The sequence below is a fragment of the Trachemys scripta genome, chromosome 5, assembly GCF_013100865.1.
Source record: "Trachemys scripta elegans isolate TJP31775 chromosome 5, CAS_Tse_1.0, whole genome shotgun sequence".
NCBI classification, from domain to species: domain Eukaryota; kingdom Metazoa; phylum Chordata; order Testudines; family Emydidae; genus Trachemys; species Trachemys scripta.
Window position 1 is genome coordinate 28,261,969 of NC_048302.1, and position 17,856 is coordinate 28,279,824.

General features: G+C 38.7%; 1 protein-coding gene across 2 annotated transcripts in view; it reads right to left on the reverse strand.

Moving 5' to 3' along the window:
- Window positions 1-3,254: 3,254 nt before the first annotated feature.
- The window catches only part of UBE2D3 (ubiquitin conjugating enzyme E2 D3), a 28,654-nt gene continuing 14,052 nt past the window's right edge, over window positions 3,255-17,856 (reverse strand). Inside the window, exons 2-8 of one of the 2 annotated variants that reach the window (XM_034771228.1) lie at window positions 12,382-12,445; window positions 12,256-12,287; window positions 8,482-8,559; window positions 8,020-8,125; window positions 6,518-6,611; window positions 5,914-5,963; window positions 3,255-4,725 (exon numbers count right to left, since the gene is read on the reverse strand). In XM_034771228.1, coding sequence (XP_034627119.1) covers window positions 5,915-5,963; window positions 6,518-6,611; window positions 8,020-8,125; window positions 8,482-8,559; window positions 12,256-12,287; window positions 12,382-12,445 — 423 coding nt within the window. In that variant the 3' untranslated portion in view covers window positions 3,255-4,725; window position 5,914. The remainder of the gene's footprint in view (window positions 4,726-5,913; window positions 5,964-6,517; window positions 6,612-8,019; window positions 8,126-8,481; window positions 8,560-12,255; window positions 12,288-12,381; window positions 12,446-17,856) is intronic. The other variant, XM_034771229.1, reaches the window with a different exon arrangement.

Below are 17,856 nucleotides of genomic sequence, written 5' to 3' on the forward strand. Positions count from 1 at the left end.
TTACAGTGCTCATAACTGCTGCGGTGATCTGAGCGGGCTCCATGCCTTGCCGTGGTATGGCATCTGCAGGAGAGCAGAGTGGCAGCAGAAGCGGTCGTTCGATGACTATGGTTTGCAGCCCTACTGCACTGTCTGCTGCCAGCAGCACCCAGGACACAACAGCGGCAGCTGAGATGAGCGGGTTGCATGCTTGCTGTGGTATGGCATCTGCATGGAAAAAAAGGCACGAAACGATTGTCTTCCATTGCTCTCACGGAGGGAGAGGCAACTGATGCCATGGCTTATAGGGAATTAAAATCAACAAAGGGGGCAGGTTTGCATCAAGGAGAAACACACAACTGTCACACCGAAGCCTGGCCAGTCATGAAACTGGTTTTCAAAGCCTCTGTGATGCACAGCGCGCCTTGCTGTGCTCTAATCAGACAGCCTAGTCAGCAAACAGCACCAGCGAGCTTTTAAACATCCAAAGGCACATTCTACCACCATTCTGCGCTTGCTCAGCCTATAGTTGAACTGCTACTTACTACTGTCCAGGCTTCATGAGCCATGGGAACAAGGGGTAGGTGCGACTGTGTGGTGCTGCCAGCTGGGAGAGCAGCCTGAGGCAGAAGCCTCCAGTTCGCATGATATTCCAGGCAGGACTGAATCTCCATGAGACAAAACTTAAAGAAGAGAATGACCTAGAGTCACTCCGATTTATGTCCAGGCACCCCATACCGACCTCACCGAGGTTGGCCAGAAGCACCCAGGAGATGACAATGACAGCTAGCAGTCGTACTGTATCGTCTGCTGCCATGAAGGCAAGGAGCTGCTGCTGTGTAGCAATGCAGTACTACGTCTACCAGCAGCACCCAGGAGACGTACAGTGACGGTGAGCTGAGCGAGCTCCATGCTCTGCCGTGGTATGTTGTCTGCACGGGTAACGCAGGAAAAAAGGCGAGAAATGATTGTTTGCCATTGCTTTCACGGGGGGCGAGGGCTGACCCAAAAAAACCCCACAACAATGTTTTTGCCCCATCAGGCGTTGGGAGCTCAACCCAGAATTCCAATGGGTGGCGGAGACTGCGGGATAGCTACCCACAGTGCAAGGCTCCGAAAGTCGACGCTAGCCTCGGTACTGTGGACGCACTCCGCCGACTTAATATGTTTAGTGGGGACACACACGATCAACTGTATAAAATCGACCTAATTTCGTAGTGTAGACATACCCTAGGTTTTTCACTTCCCTTGTTTCCTGACAAGCTTTTAAAGAATAAACGCCTAAGTTATTCTCCACTTGTTTTTTGTTTCTCATATTCAAAATAACTGACATCAAAAACACCTTTGATAATGATACAGGTTTAGAAGATTTGGGATATTTGACTAATATTTGTTTAGGGACTAATCTAAAACCCACTGAAGAGTATAAATAATCTTAAAAAAACCTATCAAGCAAGTTACTGTATGAGTTTAACACTAAAATTGAGTCGTCAATTTCTTCCTTCAAGCTGTCCTAACACCGACAAAACTCTGACCTGTACTGATTTGATATTTTCTGTTATGCCATGACGACATAATGGATTGGTAGCTGTATCAGAGAAAAGTAATTTAGAATATTTAAGTCTTAAAGTCCTAATTTTTCCTATTCAATTTAAGCCTCTGAATTGTAAAGTAGCTTCAGAACATAGGAGCTACTTCCATTATTATATGCACCATCCTTGACTTAAATCTTAGAGCTGTCTGGGAAACAATTTCACTTCTGCAAAAAACTGAGGTTCTGGAAAAAAGCTTCATCCCAATAGACAAAAGCCTAACTCTCAAAAATTGTATGGAGAGAAGTGAAATCCCGCAATATTTAGTCTTAAAATGTTCCTGCTATGAGAATGTTTCAGTATTTCCAGGACAAAAAAAATATGCTCCTTGGCTCTCATGGAGAAGTTGCCAAGGAGCTAGGCAGGCAAACTGGCAGTGAACGAGGCAAATTTCCATCCTAAACGTAGTTGAAGTTGACACGTTCCCATGGAAATGCACTGTAAATTCACACTATAAACACAGTTCAGGCAGCACTGTCTGGCACATCCCATGAGTGGGAATACACTGAACACCTGAAATTTTCAATTTCAGCGAACTGATATTGACCAACAGAAAACATCAGAAAACTTCCGATTGGCTAAAATATATATCCTATCTTGATTTTGCACAATGCTTCCTCACTCTAACATACCTAATCCAGCTTCAATTTGTAGGTGCCTTTGCAGGTGAATTACTCAGGTAGATTGAGGACCAAGGCATTTTTTTTTCCTGTGGCAGGATAAGAGTGACCTCACTATCTCAACTGGATTCTACTTTTCTCTTCCTAATCAGGTCACTTCATCGTCTTCTGGCTTGATTTTCTGCTCAAGTTAGATGGTACTGCTCTTACAGCAAGCGTTTGCTGAACCTCATACAATTAATAAATGGTACATCTTTCTAAATTTAACAAACTAATCTGACCCGCATATCACAAGCTACAAACTTTGCCCATTAATTCCCGCAACAAGCCCATAACTTGTTTGAAGAGGAGTACATTGTACCTGGGAGAGGGGTAGTAAATATATCAAATGAACACTCAAGCAATAAAGACATCTGTCTGAGCAACATCTGTTTTGCAGCTTACAAACATTATGTGAGCACACTGTCTTACCTCTCAATCTTAAATTGCAACGCTCAGCTAACATTAATTGTATCTATAAAAATTCACCTGATCCCAAAAGAACTGATATAGATACACCCTGTAGAAATGGAAAAGAACACCACAAGAATCTGGTTACTGAACTAGTAATAGGTCCATGCTTAGTCAAGAATGACACCTTTGCCTAATATTCCAGAAAGCACATTTAAGAAAACTAGATGGTATTTGAATTGCACCTCTATTTTAAAATCAGAACAAACCATGTACCAAACTACATATTCAAATATTTTATAAAAGTTAAGGTTTAACATTTATTTTACATCTAACTTTCCATATCCATGTGGAGACAAGGAATTAGAATGCACATAAACTATAAGCAGTGCAAAAAGTGGTGCCAGAGAGCAGTCACAGATGCACAAACTGATAGCATAGGACTAGAAAAAAATGAAGCTATGAACAGTAAGAATGGAGACAAAAAAATAAGGAAATCCATGAGGAAGATGGCAGGAAAGAAAAAAGCAGGATGATTAATAATGCCCTTGTTGCAGAGGAAAGAAACTAATGGCACAAGACAGTGTTTCTTGTCAAATAAAAAAATCCAATAGCAATGACTCTTTATTCATTCACGTTTAGTCACCTGAAATAAATGTCTGTTGTATTAAAATATTCATTAATGTAAATGGCAGCATGGCAGAACAAGTCCTTTTCAATGAACAACAAACATCCCACATAGTAAAGTCACTTCAACACAGCCTCATGACAACTCCCACATCAAAACAGTACTTTATTTTGCATTTTTTGCCCCATTATTACTCCCGCATTAAGATCTTTCAGCTATCGTGTGTACAAGGTGAAGAAAAGCTTCTCAGTCAGCAAACAGGGTGCATCTGGAAATGCCTCCACAATACACCACTTCAGATCTGCTGGGTCCCAAGTCCATCCCTGAACTCTGGGCTCCCAGTACCAAGTATAGCACACTAAGGCTACACTACTAGGTTAGCTTATTAATTCTGCATACATCAGGCTGATCAATGTGTCAACCTGCAACAGACCAAGTATTATAACTGAAAATGGCAAAAGATTCACTCTATTGAACTTTACATCATTATTTGATGTCAAACAATGAGGCAAATCCCAACAGTATATACAAAAACCAGCTTTGCTTTTACAAAAGATTGTTTCCCATATTGATTAATCCAGGCAGCTAACTCATTGGTTTATGCAACTTTATTGAAGAAAATAAATCAGTTATTAGCAGAGCTATTAGTTGATCACTCATCCATTGACAACTTGCTTCATTTATTCAGTGCTATATTAAACAGTGTTCTGGAAGACAGATTAACTAATAGCTCCAACCCTCCTAACAAAATTTAAATGAATTACAAAAATGTTCCGAGACCCTATTTTGGAATACAAGGGATGTTTGACTTCCAAATTTTCATTCTCTGTAGAACAAGAACTGGTCATTCTTTTATTGACATGCATAAGATACATCACATTTTCGATTCTGATGCTATAGATTCTGTACCAATTCTTCAGCCATGTCAGTTATGAGCATAAGCATATAATAAAAACCTCAAATCTCTAACACTGGAAGGTTTAAAACAGGATGGATGTTGCTACTGCAATGTTACTTCCATTGATGTGAGAAAAGTGAACATCCATCTCCCCTCCCCTCAGGTGCTATCTTCAGTATCTGTTAGAGCAGTGAGGAATGGTTTTAGTCTCATAACCAAGTTAGAATGAAGACATTGGCCACATAATACACATGCTCCTTTTAAAAAAATTTCTGAATGTTGGGCAATTGTTCTTGTGTAACTACTTTATAGATTCTAAAAGCAGTTATTGTCCAAAGCTGGAAAAACTAAAGTCTTCTCAGATGAGCATGTGCATGAATGGAAGGAGGTAAACAAAAAAATAAAAAGATGAGGTCTGATAGGGGAGCAGCCGGATAAGAAAATCAAAAAAGGAACAGTAATTTAAAGTTTATTCCAGCTATAATGCAGGTTATTCTGACTTTAAGGTATCATCACATGGCATACTTCTGAGTCCATTCCCGAGATATTCTGTTGTATCTGTGAATAAAAGGAGGAAACACATTAAACAGGTCCAGTTAAAGCACAATGTGATAGTTAATATACTCCTTTTAAAAGAAAGTTTTCAGTAATTTCTTACTGAAGAAATTCACTGCTGCTTCTTTCAACTGGCTGTTCCAGTTCTTTCTATACTTTCATATGTGATCTTTTACTGAAGAAAAACAAGTCTTACTAGAACGTTTTTAAGAAACTTAGAACAAAAGCCTACATTTTGAGACTATTTGAAACACACTTAGATTGCATAGAAGACAGGTAAGTTGCTAGAAGCATGTTATGAAAGAATATAGCATTGGGGATGGGTGGAGGAGAGTAAAAAGGGGTGAAAATTAAAAGTTCACTTTTTTGCTAGATATATTAGGTTGTTTGGAGCCTGGTTTTAGAACGAAGTCTAAAGAATACTACATGCTATGATTAGAGAGGATATATTGAACCCTACAGTCAATTATGTTATTAGTGGATTTTCAGTTATGTCCTGACAAAATTTCTATTTCAGTTGCAGAATGACGCAAGACCCCATTTTTCATACCAGCATACTGCCCAGGCACAGAAGTTTTAACTGAAAAATGATAGTGAATTCCAGCCAAATGTTTGCTTTTAGAAAGGGATATTAAAATAGGCCATTAACTTTTTGTACAACACACTAATCTACAGGAATTGGACAGATACAATTAGTTTACTTAACAGCATGCTTGTCAGTATTAAGTTAATTTCCAACTATACAAGCATAAAGTAAAAAAACCCAAAACAGTAATTTTTCCTTTTTGCCTGTACATACAGAGTATGAATTTGGACCATCTAGATTTTTATTTATACACGGTGGTTTGACTACACAGACCAGGTCCCTGCACCCCCAGTCTCTACAAAATTTGGTTAAATACTCACCAGGACAGAGGTACAAGATATCTCAGAACCTCAACAATTCAAAAAAATCTGTTTCTTACTACCACTATGTTTGTTTTGCCATGCAAGAATATTATCTATTTGTGAGATATAGTAATTGGCAAATACATTTCACACTAATCACAGATCAAGCTGTTAAATATTCAGGTTCAGTAACTGATAAATCCATTATCTTTGTTAGTTAATCCAGTGCCTTAAAGCATGCAGCACTCAAGTGCTGACCGTCCCCATTTTGTTAAATGCACCATCAAGTGCAAATATTCTTACCCTACAGCATAGCGTATTTCTCTGTCCACTCTCTTGCTAACCTATTGTACCTAATTGGACAAGTATATTTAATATTAATATACAAACTTCAACAGCTATTTCACTGAGTTCACTAGAACTCAGTGAAACTGTAAAAAACCATGTTTGAGACAAAACAGTTTCTACGCAGACAGAAGATCATAAAGCCTTTATCCAATGGGAAGCACCAAAATGGAAAAAGTATGCAGTTATCAAACGAAGGCACTAGAGTATTTACAAGGGTAATTTCTCTCCTCAAACTTTAGAGGTTTTATATGAACTGATACTATTTCAGAGTCTCACATGAGACTGCTTAGAGTAAACTAATAATTTTAGATAACCTGTCAAATACAAATCACTGCAACATTAGCGAAATACCTCCCTGCAGTTTCAAAGATAACACACCATTTCTTCGTAGTTACGTTTCCATAGTCAAAAAATACCAATTACTCCTTCCTATGCCACAAATTCAGTCTAAGATGGAGAGATCACAAGTAACATTCATTCCCCACCATTGTTTTCTAACACAAGAAGAGTATGTTTCACAGTACATTAGTAAATTATCCTTATATAATTCTGTACTTACTTGTCTCTGTCTGTTTTATAGATACGTGCAATCTCTGGCACTAGGGGGTCATCTGGATTTGGATCACATAACAGTGAACAAATGGATAAGAGAACTGCAAAATAACCGAAAAGATTGCTCAGTGAAATCTGAACAAAGATCTCAATTAAATACAATGGAAATATATTTTTTTGCTTTGTTAGGACAACCTCAGTATGCTATAAAGAAAAAATTCATTAGTCTTATGATGCATGCTGAGTAAGTTTAGAGGCAAATTGCAAAGCCCAACTCTAAATGTGTGGCTCACAATCATTAAAATATATTTATAAGTTGTTTAGCTAACCTCCCTCCCCCTTTTGTTTGTTCCTGAGCTCCTCTGACTCTAGCAGCTCCCAGTGTCCCACAAATATACACAGAGAAAGGTAACGCAGTCCAAACTATAATGTTACAGTGGCAATCAGCTCTTTCAGCTAGAAGTCTCTGATAAACAGATTAGAATCAGATGTGATTTCTTCTCTGCAATAGTAATAATACAGTAATATTCTAGGCTGATCAATCTAGTGTTTCTTTTTATCTTATCAGTATGTATCTAAAGTAAGACTACTATGGAGAAATACTGTTTGAAGCAACTTATTCTTTACATTCTTCATTTCCCATCAGTGGTTTTTAAACCTGTGTAAAATTCAGAACAAGCAAGCTGGGGGTATAGCGTCAACACAACATGCAGATCCAAATTCAGACCCAAGCTTGGTTCTTGCTCCATGAATAGGCAGGAATCACTAGTTCTATAGATAAAGGAACCCTTTTGCTTATTCTGACTAGTGCAACCGATCTCACGGGGATCTACCAAACCAAAAAAGGGAAGTGAGCTCTGGTGAGCTTTTCTTGAAGTCAATTAGTATCAGGAGTTGAATTCATTAGATTTAATGAGAATATTCACATTTACAGGAAGTGGAAGTGAAAAAACACAAAGCAGTACTGATCACAATCTAAAATATGATTCCTAAATTCATATATGGAAATTAATACTCCATGCTAGCAGCTAGCAATTAACTGCAAAGCATTAGACTGATCAACTAAAATTAGTAGTTTTCTATGTGCACAGATGCACCAACTTAAGTTACAATTTTAGACCAACCTACTTAACCAATGCAAAAGGTTGTGTAGACACTTATTTTGGTTTAAAACCAGGTTAATTTCAGATTATCTTAATTTAGGAATAGGTTACAACTGAAATAAGCCACTCTAATGTAAGTGTTCATACAGGGATTCAACTGCACTGGTTCATGTTGGTTAGTAGAACACTGCTCTATAATAGCTAAAGTAAAACTGCACAAAGTTTTGTTTTTTTAAATAAAAGGTGAAATAAATAAGCATGCGACAATGTAATCATTACCACATATGCAAGATGCCCTTCTCTTCTCAGGCTAGAGTATAATGGGAGATTCATGGAATGCCAAGAAAAACTAAGCAAAAAAATTACAGTATCAAAAGGAAGATGGAAATTGTAATATTTTCTTCACCTTTAGAAATAGTTAAAGCAGGAGACCACTGTGATCTTAGAATATCGAGACAAATGCTGCCATTACTGTTAATATTTGGATGATAGATTCTTGTTGTAAATGCAACCTATAACAAAAAATAGATAAGTATTTGTTTCACATATGTTAAATAGCATAATTAATAAGAGTTACACATAAGCACAAATAAGGTGCACCAGACTTACTGAAATATGTATTGTGGCCCCTGAACACAGAGCATTTGAATCAGATACTCAGCACTTATATGCTACTTTTTCTCACCACTGTACAAAACATGAGTTATCAACACTTTATATTGATAAATATCATTTCCACTTGTCTGGCAGTGAAGACAAAAAAGCCCAAGTGAAGCAGCGCTGCTATTAGAATTCAGATGTTCCCGATTTCCGTTCTTATGCTCGGTTCATTAAAGAGCATTAGTCTCACAAAGAAAAGACTACTTGCCTTAGGTGGTTTGAAAGGGTAGTCTGTAGGAAAGTGAATTGTCAAGAAGAATACGCCGCCTTGATATGGACTGTCATTCTGTCGAAGAAACATGTCCACTGTAATTATACTCCTGAATTAACTTTTGTGAGAAGATACACTACTCAATTAGCAAGGCAAATCATTCACTTAAACACAAATAAGATGTTTAATCCACAATATAAGCACTGAATTTTGATGATACCTGGGCTTAATATTGGTGGAAAGAGATAACTGACTGTAGCAAATCAAGTTGGTCACTGGCAATTAATTTCCTCCTAAAACAATTGTATTCTGTAAAGCCTTAGTTTAAAGCAAGTGTGTCACATGCAGGCCAGATCTGGTTCTTACAGCTTCTTCCACACCCTGCAGTTCCAGATGTATCCAAACTGCAGCAGCTCAGAGAGTCAGAAGAAAGCTGGAATGAGAGGAGCTTAGTAGGGAGTAAGTGCCTGACTAGCCACAAGCAACTGAGCCCTATTCCCCCTGCCCTTGTAGCAGTTGTTTGTAGGCCAGTTGCAGTCCTTTTCAGCCTTCTGCATATTCTGTCCCTGCCATCATCACTGCTTAGCCTGCCAGTGCTTTCTCTCGCCATATGCCTGGATCCCTGCCTCTGGGTTGCACATAACCAGGTTCCTGGAAATGTATTTTCTTCCCCTGCTCAGGAAAAAGGCAATCATAATGATAACCTCAATGGGGGGAAATTCTCAGGTTCAAGTGGTGGTGGTGGAATTACCACCCAAAGTAGGGCAACAGAGAATACTCTCAAAAGGTGGAGACTGAGCCAGTGACTTGTCATGGGGAGGAGGGGACGGGGAGGGAGGAGGAGGAGAGAGGAAGGAGAGAAGCACATACAAAAGAGGAAGTTTTAGAAAAAGTAAAAGCTTTATTAAAAAGTCTTTTTTTAAGTGCAATATTTAACTGTGCTGGCTAAAGAAGCACATTCCGCGATAGGCAAATTTTGTAATTCTTTCTTATTGCTTTTTTTTAAACCACACACACACTCCTGGCCTCAGGACTGAGCAAAAAAGGGTAATTTGATCCTTGTCACAATGGGTTTCACATACTTGGTTTACAGGAATACTGGAAGCTGGCTTTATTCTGTTGATATATTTTTTAAATATTATATCCTTTAAGACCAATCACTTGTTTATATACAGACTAGCCACATCCTATTCCTTTAGTTTATATATCCTTTAATATCTGCAAATGAAACAATGTAGTAAAAAGCCAACAGATATGTCAAGGGGCAAAAACATAATGCTAGAGTTGACACTTCAATTAGACAGCCTTGGCAGAGATTAAGCACATCATGTAGCAGTCACTGAAAAACTGCTATATTGTCAAATGAGAAGTTCAAGAACTACTTCAACCCTTTTATTGTATACATGCTGGAGACAAGTCTTACTAGTTATTAAAGTGAAGTCACAGAACTGGTTAGAACAAGTGTAGAAAAGAACTATGAAAGCTTCCTAATACGTCTTTGACAATGAGAACTCAATCCTTACTATTAGACTTCTGTGTCAGTAGTGGATCTCATATGGAATATGTTAAGTCATCTGCACTACCAATGCCTACCCTGTCATTAAGGTATGAGGCCTACAACACCAGTGGACCACTAAGCTATTATCCTAAGGCTAGGATAATTCTCTCTAAAATTCTGCTCTAAAGTATGTACTCATGCTATTCCAAAGGGCATAACTAATAAATGCCTCTTGACTGATAGCTCAAAGATTAAGTGAGAAAAGAGGATAAACAACACTGAACGAGCAGGGAGAGGTAGAACAAAAGAAAATATTTCTGTATTTGAAGTCCAACTATACTTTTAGTGTTCTGTGACCATGCAGAGTCAATCATATAAGTATTACTCAATGACATACAATGGAGAGCATTCCATACTTTTGGAAGTTTACTTCAAATATTAGTATAGCTATTAAGCAAACATTCTGGTCTCTCTGGAGTGCATACTTCGTTGCATGCAAAGGGATAACATGCTATAAGAACATATCCAGCATTTGAACTTTGAGCTGAAGATAAAAGGATTCTTCAGTTTGACACCCAAAAGAAGCGCTGCACTAACTGGTATCAATAGAATACCTAAACCACATTTGGACATAGGTGGAGGGTCAAAGTAGAACATTAACACTGATCTGATAATTAAGTTCTACTCTAACATGACTAAGGCCTAATCTACGCTTAATTTAGGTCAATATAGCTATGGCACTCAGGGATGTGACAAATCCACACCCTCGAGCCCCATAGCTATGCCAACCTAACTCTTGCTGTAGACCCAGTTAGGCTGATGGAAGAATGCTTCCATAGACCTAACTGCCGTCACTCAGGTAAGTGAAGTTCCTATAGTGACAGAAAAATTCCTTCTGCCACTGCAGTCTGCATCTATAACCCAGGGTTACAACAGCATAACTATGACACCTTAGCTATGCCACTGCAGAAGCTGGAATTTAGACATGGCCTAAAAGCGTCACTGAAGGGGTTCCAGGTTTATTGGCACTTGACTCTTGATTCAATTTGCTCACATTTTTAAATTTTACATGAACTGCCAGCCCTGACAGAGCCTGGAATCTGAAAATGACCTAGTACCTTCTCATACCCCATTAATAGTGACACTGCAGATGAAACAAGCCTTCAGTTACATATATGCAACCCCATTAGCCTTCAGTGAGGTTGTACGGGTGTAACCAAGACCTGATTTTGGCCTGCAGAATCTTATTGCTCATTCTGCATAACAGAGAGAATCTAATCCAATGTTCAGATCCCAGGCTGAGCATGCACAGCTGGCAATTATCACTCCACCTGTAAACTGAGAAAGTCTGGAGTTGTTCTAGATATGGAACCTTAATCATGTTAAAAAAATCTTTTTAGAGGAGAAATGCACATTAATATAATTCTCATTATACAAAAAAGATGTTTTCAGATCCCAAATACAAAACATACACCAGTGTACTATTTTTACTGAAGGGAGAACTTTGTTATAAGGCATCTAGCCACAGCTTCCTGGAAGACTACTCAGGGTATTTTTTTAAAATAGCTTTAATCCAAATATGCACGTTTTAGAAAAAACTTGATAAAGTTACGTTTGGCCATTTGATATACTTTAGTATTTCAGTGTGGTTTCTTAGAAGCTTCAACTACTTGGTTAACTGAAGTACTAAGAAGTCTAACTTGTAATGGACTTAATCCTCAATAAGGGCAAGGGGCTTTAGACATTCTTCTTCCTAGTCAAGTTATACAAATCACATTCAAGTTTAAAAAATGCATAGTAAGCATGCACAGCATATTTTCCTCCTGTATGCACTCAGAACACTTGGCACTTCAGAAAAACTTTTCTATTTTTACAGAAATGCTTGAAACCATGGTAAGCTCTACCAGTCCAAATCTACACGAAGAGTTTGCACCAGGGGAGCTATATTGACAGCTGAAATTCTGCATGCAGACAAGGCCCCTGGGGGGGATCAGAACCATAGAAACTCTTTGGCATACAAACATTCTACATTACAAAATGACAACACCTTGCATTGCTATGCAGGACATTTTAATTCAGGTACATGTCATGTCATGGAAGTGACACGCCAACAATGAGGAATCTGCATAGCTCAAAACTCTCCCCCCCCACCCAGTTCTCAAACTGGCATTTTTGAGAGTGTCTAAATTAAAAAAGACTGGAGAAATCTGAAGACAGTTCTTGTTGAATAAGAATTAGTTAGTATTAACATTCATGGGAGTCAGAATACTTACAGGTCCCATAATTGTGGCTTGCCAATGGAACACTAAAAAGGAAAAAAAGTTCAGTGTTATTACTTAGACACTATATACTTTTTGAATTAAAATGAGAACAAAACATTAAAATTTAATACTACTTACTATCATCTCCAACTGGACCTGCAGAACACTGTGCTGGAGGGTCACGGGCTAAGTCACTAAGTTCCTAAATAGAAAACATTGTGTTCAGAGAGAGTGAGTGAAGTGCCTTAGCTACTGTCCAACTGGATGTACAGAAAATCCTTAAATTGTTTTTCCTGGATAAAAGAGACTGATTTGGCAAACCTATCAACAGGAGCAGTTGTGGTTGGTATTAAGAATGTCTTCACTAAAGAGTAACAAGACCTGCTAGCCCTGGCAATTTAAATAAGTTAGTAAATTGAGTGCTGATACTTTGAAAGTCAACAGTAAGAACAGAATTACTACTTGTAGCTTTTAGATACCCCAATGCAGGAGAAAAAAAAAAATAGCATGAAGAATTAAATGAAGCCCAACAAATTTAAGATTTCCTTCCTTAAAAATACTTAAGGCCACAAGGGGCAAAGAATAGGTAAAATGTCTTCACTATGCAAAAAATCTGAAATTTATCATTTCTATTCTGGACAAACAGCAGCACAGCTGTTTCATTTCCTCTTCACCTTGATGTAAGATAGATCCTATATATGGTGTTAGTGATTTTTTTTTATATTATATAAAAAAGGGGGGGACTCACGGGGGGACCCACCCACAGATCAGTCTTTTCAGTTCATCTTTTAGAGAAAAAAAGATTACAAAAGGAATACAACATGCTTTTAAAAAATGCAATTAACATTATGTAACAATTTCACTCAAGTATGTTTTTAAAAATCCTGAAAAATCTGAACAGCAGACATGGTTTCTCGAGTGGCTTCACAAAAGGGAAGGAAAATAGGGATTTAAAATGAAAGATTTTAGTCCATTTATAACAGTTGTGAAATCAACACAGTAAAACCAGATGTCTCAATCTCAGATTTCTCAGTTAAAATAGCAATGGTCTTGAATTACATTGAAAAAAACCAGTGTCAACTGCCATTTCTGTAGTCAAAAGTAAGTCAGTTTACTTATTCTTAGTATACTAAAAGATTGCAGAGAGATTTTAAAAAAAAAAAATCTTCACAGCTAACCTCTAAGACATCAAGAAGTCATGAGTGCAAGGAAAGCAAACTAGCCACCTCTTTCTATAATGGATTAGTGTTAGAAATCACATGTATTTCACTTACAAGTTACTAAAACCAAGCACTTTGCTATATGTCAAAGGTTTAAGAAACTTAGACTTGAGTATTGTGATGCACAGACATATGGAAATTTTGACGATGCAGCTTAACAGCTTTTATAGCAGAAGTAGCTTTCACATTCATCTTGGTCTGTGGTGAGTTTACGAACACTTGAAATAAAAACACTTGACCAGTTATGGTTTTAGCAAGCTCACCACTTGCTAATACTTTAACAAAGAGAAAAATGCAGGCCAATATGGCATTAAAGGGGATTTCAATTTTCCTGTACCTTCAGTCAAACAAGAGTGTATCACTATGTAGGATAGGCAGTTATTGGAAGGCAAACAAAAAAAATAACCTATTTTTCTGTACTGCCTCACCTCTCAAAGTTTCTTCAAAATACTCTTAAGTAATAATTTTTTTTCTGCTCCATTAGAAAGTCCTGACAACATAAACCAGTTCACTTTGTACTTTTTCCTTCAACACTGCAGAAAACGGTCTAGCAAAACAGATACAGCGTGGGTGAGGTATGATCTTTTATTGGATCAACTTCCGTTGGTGGGAGAGACAAGCTTTTGAGCCTCCACAAAGCTGCTCTTCAGGTCTGGGAAAAGAACCCAGAAGAGCTCTGTGGAAGCTCAAAAGTTTCTCTCTCACCAACAGAAGTTGGTCCATTAAAATATATTGCCTCACCCACCTTGTCGCGAATATCCTGGGAGGGACACAGCTACATCATCACTGCATATAGCAAGACAGAGGTAACCAAAGTTTACCCCCTTCCCTCCAAAACGTTTAATTTAATCTGAGGTGTTAATGACAAAGCTTAGTTCAGACCATCTATAGAGCTAATGTAAAGTATAGCAGTCAATTGCAGTCTAGGCACTTTAACAAAAAACTATATACCACCTCTCCCCATTCTTTTACCACAGATTCTATGACTTCACTCTAAATCAGGACCTGTTATACTGGCTAGACTGGAATATTCTGTTATCTTTTATTTATGGTACTTTGCCACTGTAACTAGAAAGATAAGTGTGGCATCTCTAAGTCAATCTAAATGGGCCTGTATTTGTTTGCTTTCACAACAAATCACACAAATTATGGCCTGAACAACAACAAGGCCTGAATTTTACAGTTGGAGACTTCAAACTTCTCCTGCAGTTCAGTTTTGCCAAAGAATGGCAGAGTGAAATTAACAGTATTATAGCCAATTTTTCTACTGCTATTCACACATAGGGGCAGCTGTTCCTTCCAAAGAAATCAAGATAAATCCCATGTGAAATGTCTTCTGTTACTCAATTTGTGCATTTTTTCTATTAAATGGCAGAGATTCTTCAATTTAAAGAGATTTTAGGTCATTTTCTGGTACATCATAATATTGATAAGATCCCTATGTTGTTACAGGGTTGTTCTGCAAGGACATTCCCAACAGGATGAGAAGTGGTTTAGTTTTAATTCTTGAAATGATACTAGGGAAAGGAGAAAGAATGCCCTAGGTCAGGGTGGGCAAACTTTTTGACCCGAGGGCCACATCTGGGTATGGAAATTGTATGGTGGGCCAGGAATGCTCACAAAATTGGGGGTCGGGGGTGCAGGAGTGCAGGCTCCGGGCAGCGCTTACATCAAGCAGCTACCAGTAGCAGCGGCATGTCCCCCTCTGGCTCCTATGAGGAGGCGTGACCAGGTGGCTCTGCACACTGCCCTGTCCGCAGGCGCCACCCCCTGCAGCTCCCATTGGCCATGGTTTCTGACCAATGGGAGCTGTGGGGGTGGCGCTTGTGGTGGGGGCAGTGTGCAGACCCCTTGGCTGCCCCTACACGTAGGAGCTGGAAGGGGGACATGCCACAGCTTCTCAGAGCCATGGGGAGCGGGGCAAGCCCCCGACCCCATCCCCAGCTGGAGGTCCAGGGCTGGATTAAAACATCTGGAGGTCCAGATGCAGCCCCTGGGCCATAGTTTGCTCACTCCTGCCCTAGATTCAATGTGTAGTCTCAATTCCTCTAAAAAGGAACTTGTGGATGAGAAATGTGATTACACCCCTGTACACGAAAATGGTCACTTTTCTCAATGTCTAGCTAAAATCGGTTGAGTTCCACTAGAGAACCTCTCTAAATACTAGAAGTGTCATAACAGATGACTCATCTACAGGGGGTAGAAACAGTCATATGGCGTTTAACAACTGAGATACATTTATATTTACACTGTCACTGGGGTATCCAATTTGATCTGGGAGAAGCAACAGATCTGTTGATATGTTGTGCTTTTACCAAAAACTGTCAACAGCACCTAGAGCCCTAGATGGGCTCTTTAGTTTGTAAAAACACACACAAAAATAAGTGAGATGGTACTGAAGGAGGAAAAAATTGAGGTTTGCACTGCAGTTTCACAAAGATTGTAAAAGAGGCAAATTCCATGGACCAGGGAAAGTTACAAAGGATACTGGAGGTCTTCAGAGCAATAAGTTCCAACTAAAAACTGAGACATGAGATCTCTCTTTTAGTGTAAGAGGGATTTTCTAATAAATCTAGTAAAAGAAATGCCAATACTTAAGCTGGGGTAGCAACACCTGACTACCAGTGAAAGAAATCCCATCTAAAAAAAAAAATGAAGCCGAGGACAACAGTTCAAAGCAAAGTGTATATGTAGAAAGATTGTGCGTATATATAGCTTAGCTAATACTAACAGTTTGAAAGTTATAACATTTGAGTTTCAGGACTCTTTAGTCCTCAAGTCACACTCACCACAAGCATTTACTCCAATACAGGGGTACCCACTTTACCCATTAAGAAAATGGTTTTAGATACTGATTAAAATGACTTTCCTTGTCAGTGCATAAGTAGCCTCAACAGCCTGAAGGACTATGGCTTTGGCTGGCCTACGGTGATTAGATAAAACATGTCTTGAATTTAAACAGATTTAACGGGTAAAGATTCCTGTGTAGAAAGCATCATATAGCACATCACATTTCAAATGCTATACAAACATTAAGCTTCAAAAGCCTGATTAGGTTAACACTCCTTGTGCACCTCCATTCCCTCATTTGGAAGAATGAATTTTTCATTCCTCTTAGCCCCACTGCTTGTGTGGCAAGCTAGAACTAAATTTTGCAGCAAGGCCAACTGATTTCAGAAGTGCTCCAGCAAGAACCTGAGAATTCTGCACAAGAGTCAATGTCAAAAATTTAAGTTCATTTTCACATTTAATATAATCAACCTAGTTGTTAGAATATAGATATTCAGGCCTGCTGTAAAGGCCTATACTTTAAGAACTTAGGTGTATTTTTTATCACTTAGCTAGTTAAAGGTATATAAAAAACAAAGAATCAAAATCAGTTGCCTGTGTATGGGCCTTCTCTCACTAGGATAGTCTGAGGCCTTGTTCTTTGGCTAAGCATCAGGGGCATCCATAAGCTGTGAAGCGTAGGGTCACATCCCAAACTAGTCACATTGAAGTAAGGTGGTATTGGGCTGCTAGGAAGACGATCCTGTCCTGATTGTTTCCATTACCACCAGACAAAGAAACAGATCTTAAGATGGTTAAAGAAAACTTAGTTTCATAGCATCCTGTCTGGCAAGGAAATCATTTATCAATGGTTGTTGTGAACCCTCATTTCTGTAGTTTTATCTTTATGGCCCCCACTTTTCTATTGTTCATCTGTCTGGTTTTCTAATTGTTTCTATCTGCTGTATAAATAATTTTGCTAGGTGTAAGTTAATTAGGGTAGTCGGATATCATTAGAGAATTATGTTACAATAATATACATTAGGATTGATTGGTTAAGGTATAGATGAGAATATTACTATAAAAACTGGGGTCAAACAGGAAGCGGAAGGGAAATTGGAATCACCTTTGTTAAGGGGGGGGACGGGAACGGGGAACAGGGACAAGGGGTAAACGCTCTGCAGCGTCAGAGATGGGAAAGGAACAGACTATCGACAGATAGAGATAAGCCTGACTAGTGTGAAGGGCTTCAGAATATGCTTGCTTGGAAACTAACCCCAATAAACATTGCATTGTCTGCACTTCGGACTTCTGGTCTTTTGCTGTCTGCGTGACAAGAACCAGGGAAGTGGAAGGGTGAAGGGAAAGCCCTCTAACACAAGTTTTCCCAGCGTTTATAGTAACATCTGATCTTTCCTCTCCTCCTTTGAGGCAAAGGGTGGGAGGGGGGGAGAGAAGGAGAATGACTGATTTGGGGGGCATGGGGGAGAAAAAAAAAAAAAAAGAGGACAATAGACAAAATTTCTTCCTCAGGTCAGTGACCAGCTGCCCCAATACCTACCACTGCTTACAGCAGCAGTGGGCAAATATTCTGGCAGAACCTTTCAGCCTGTCAGTGAAATAG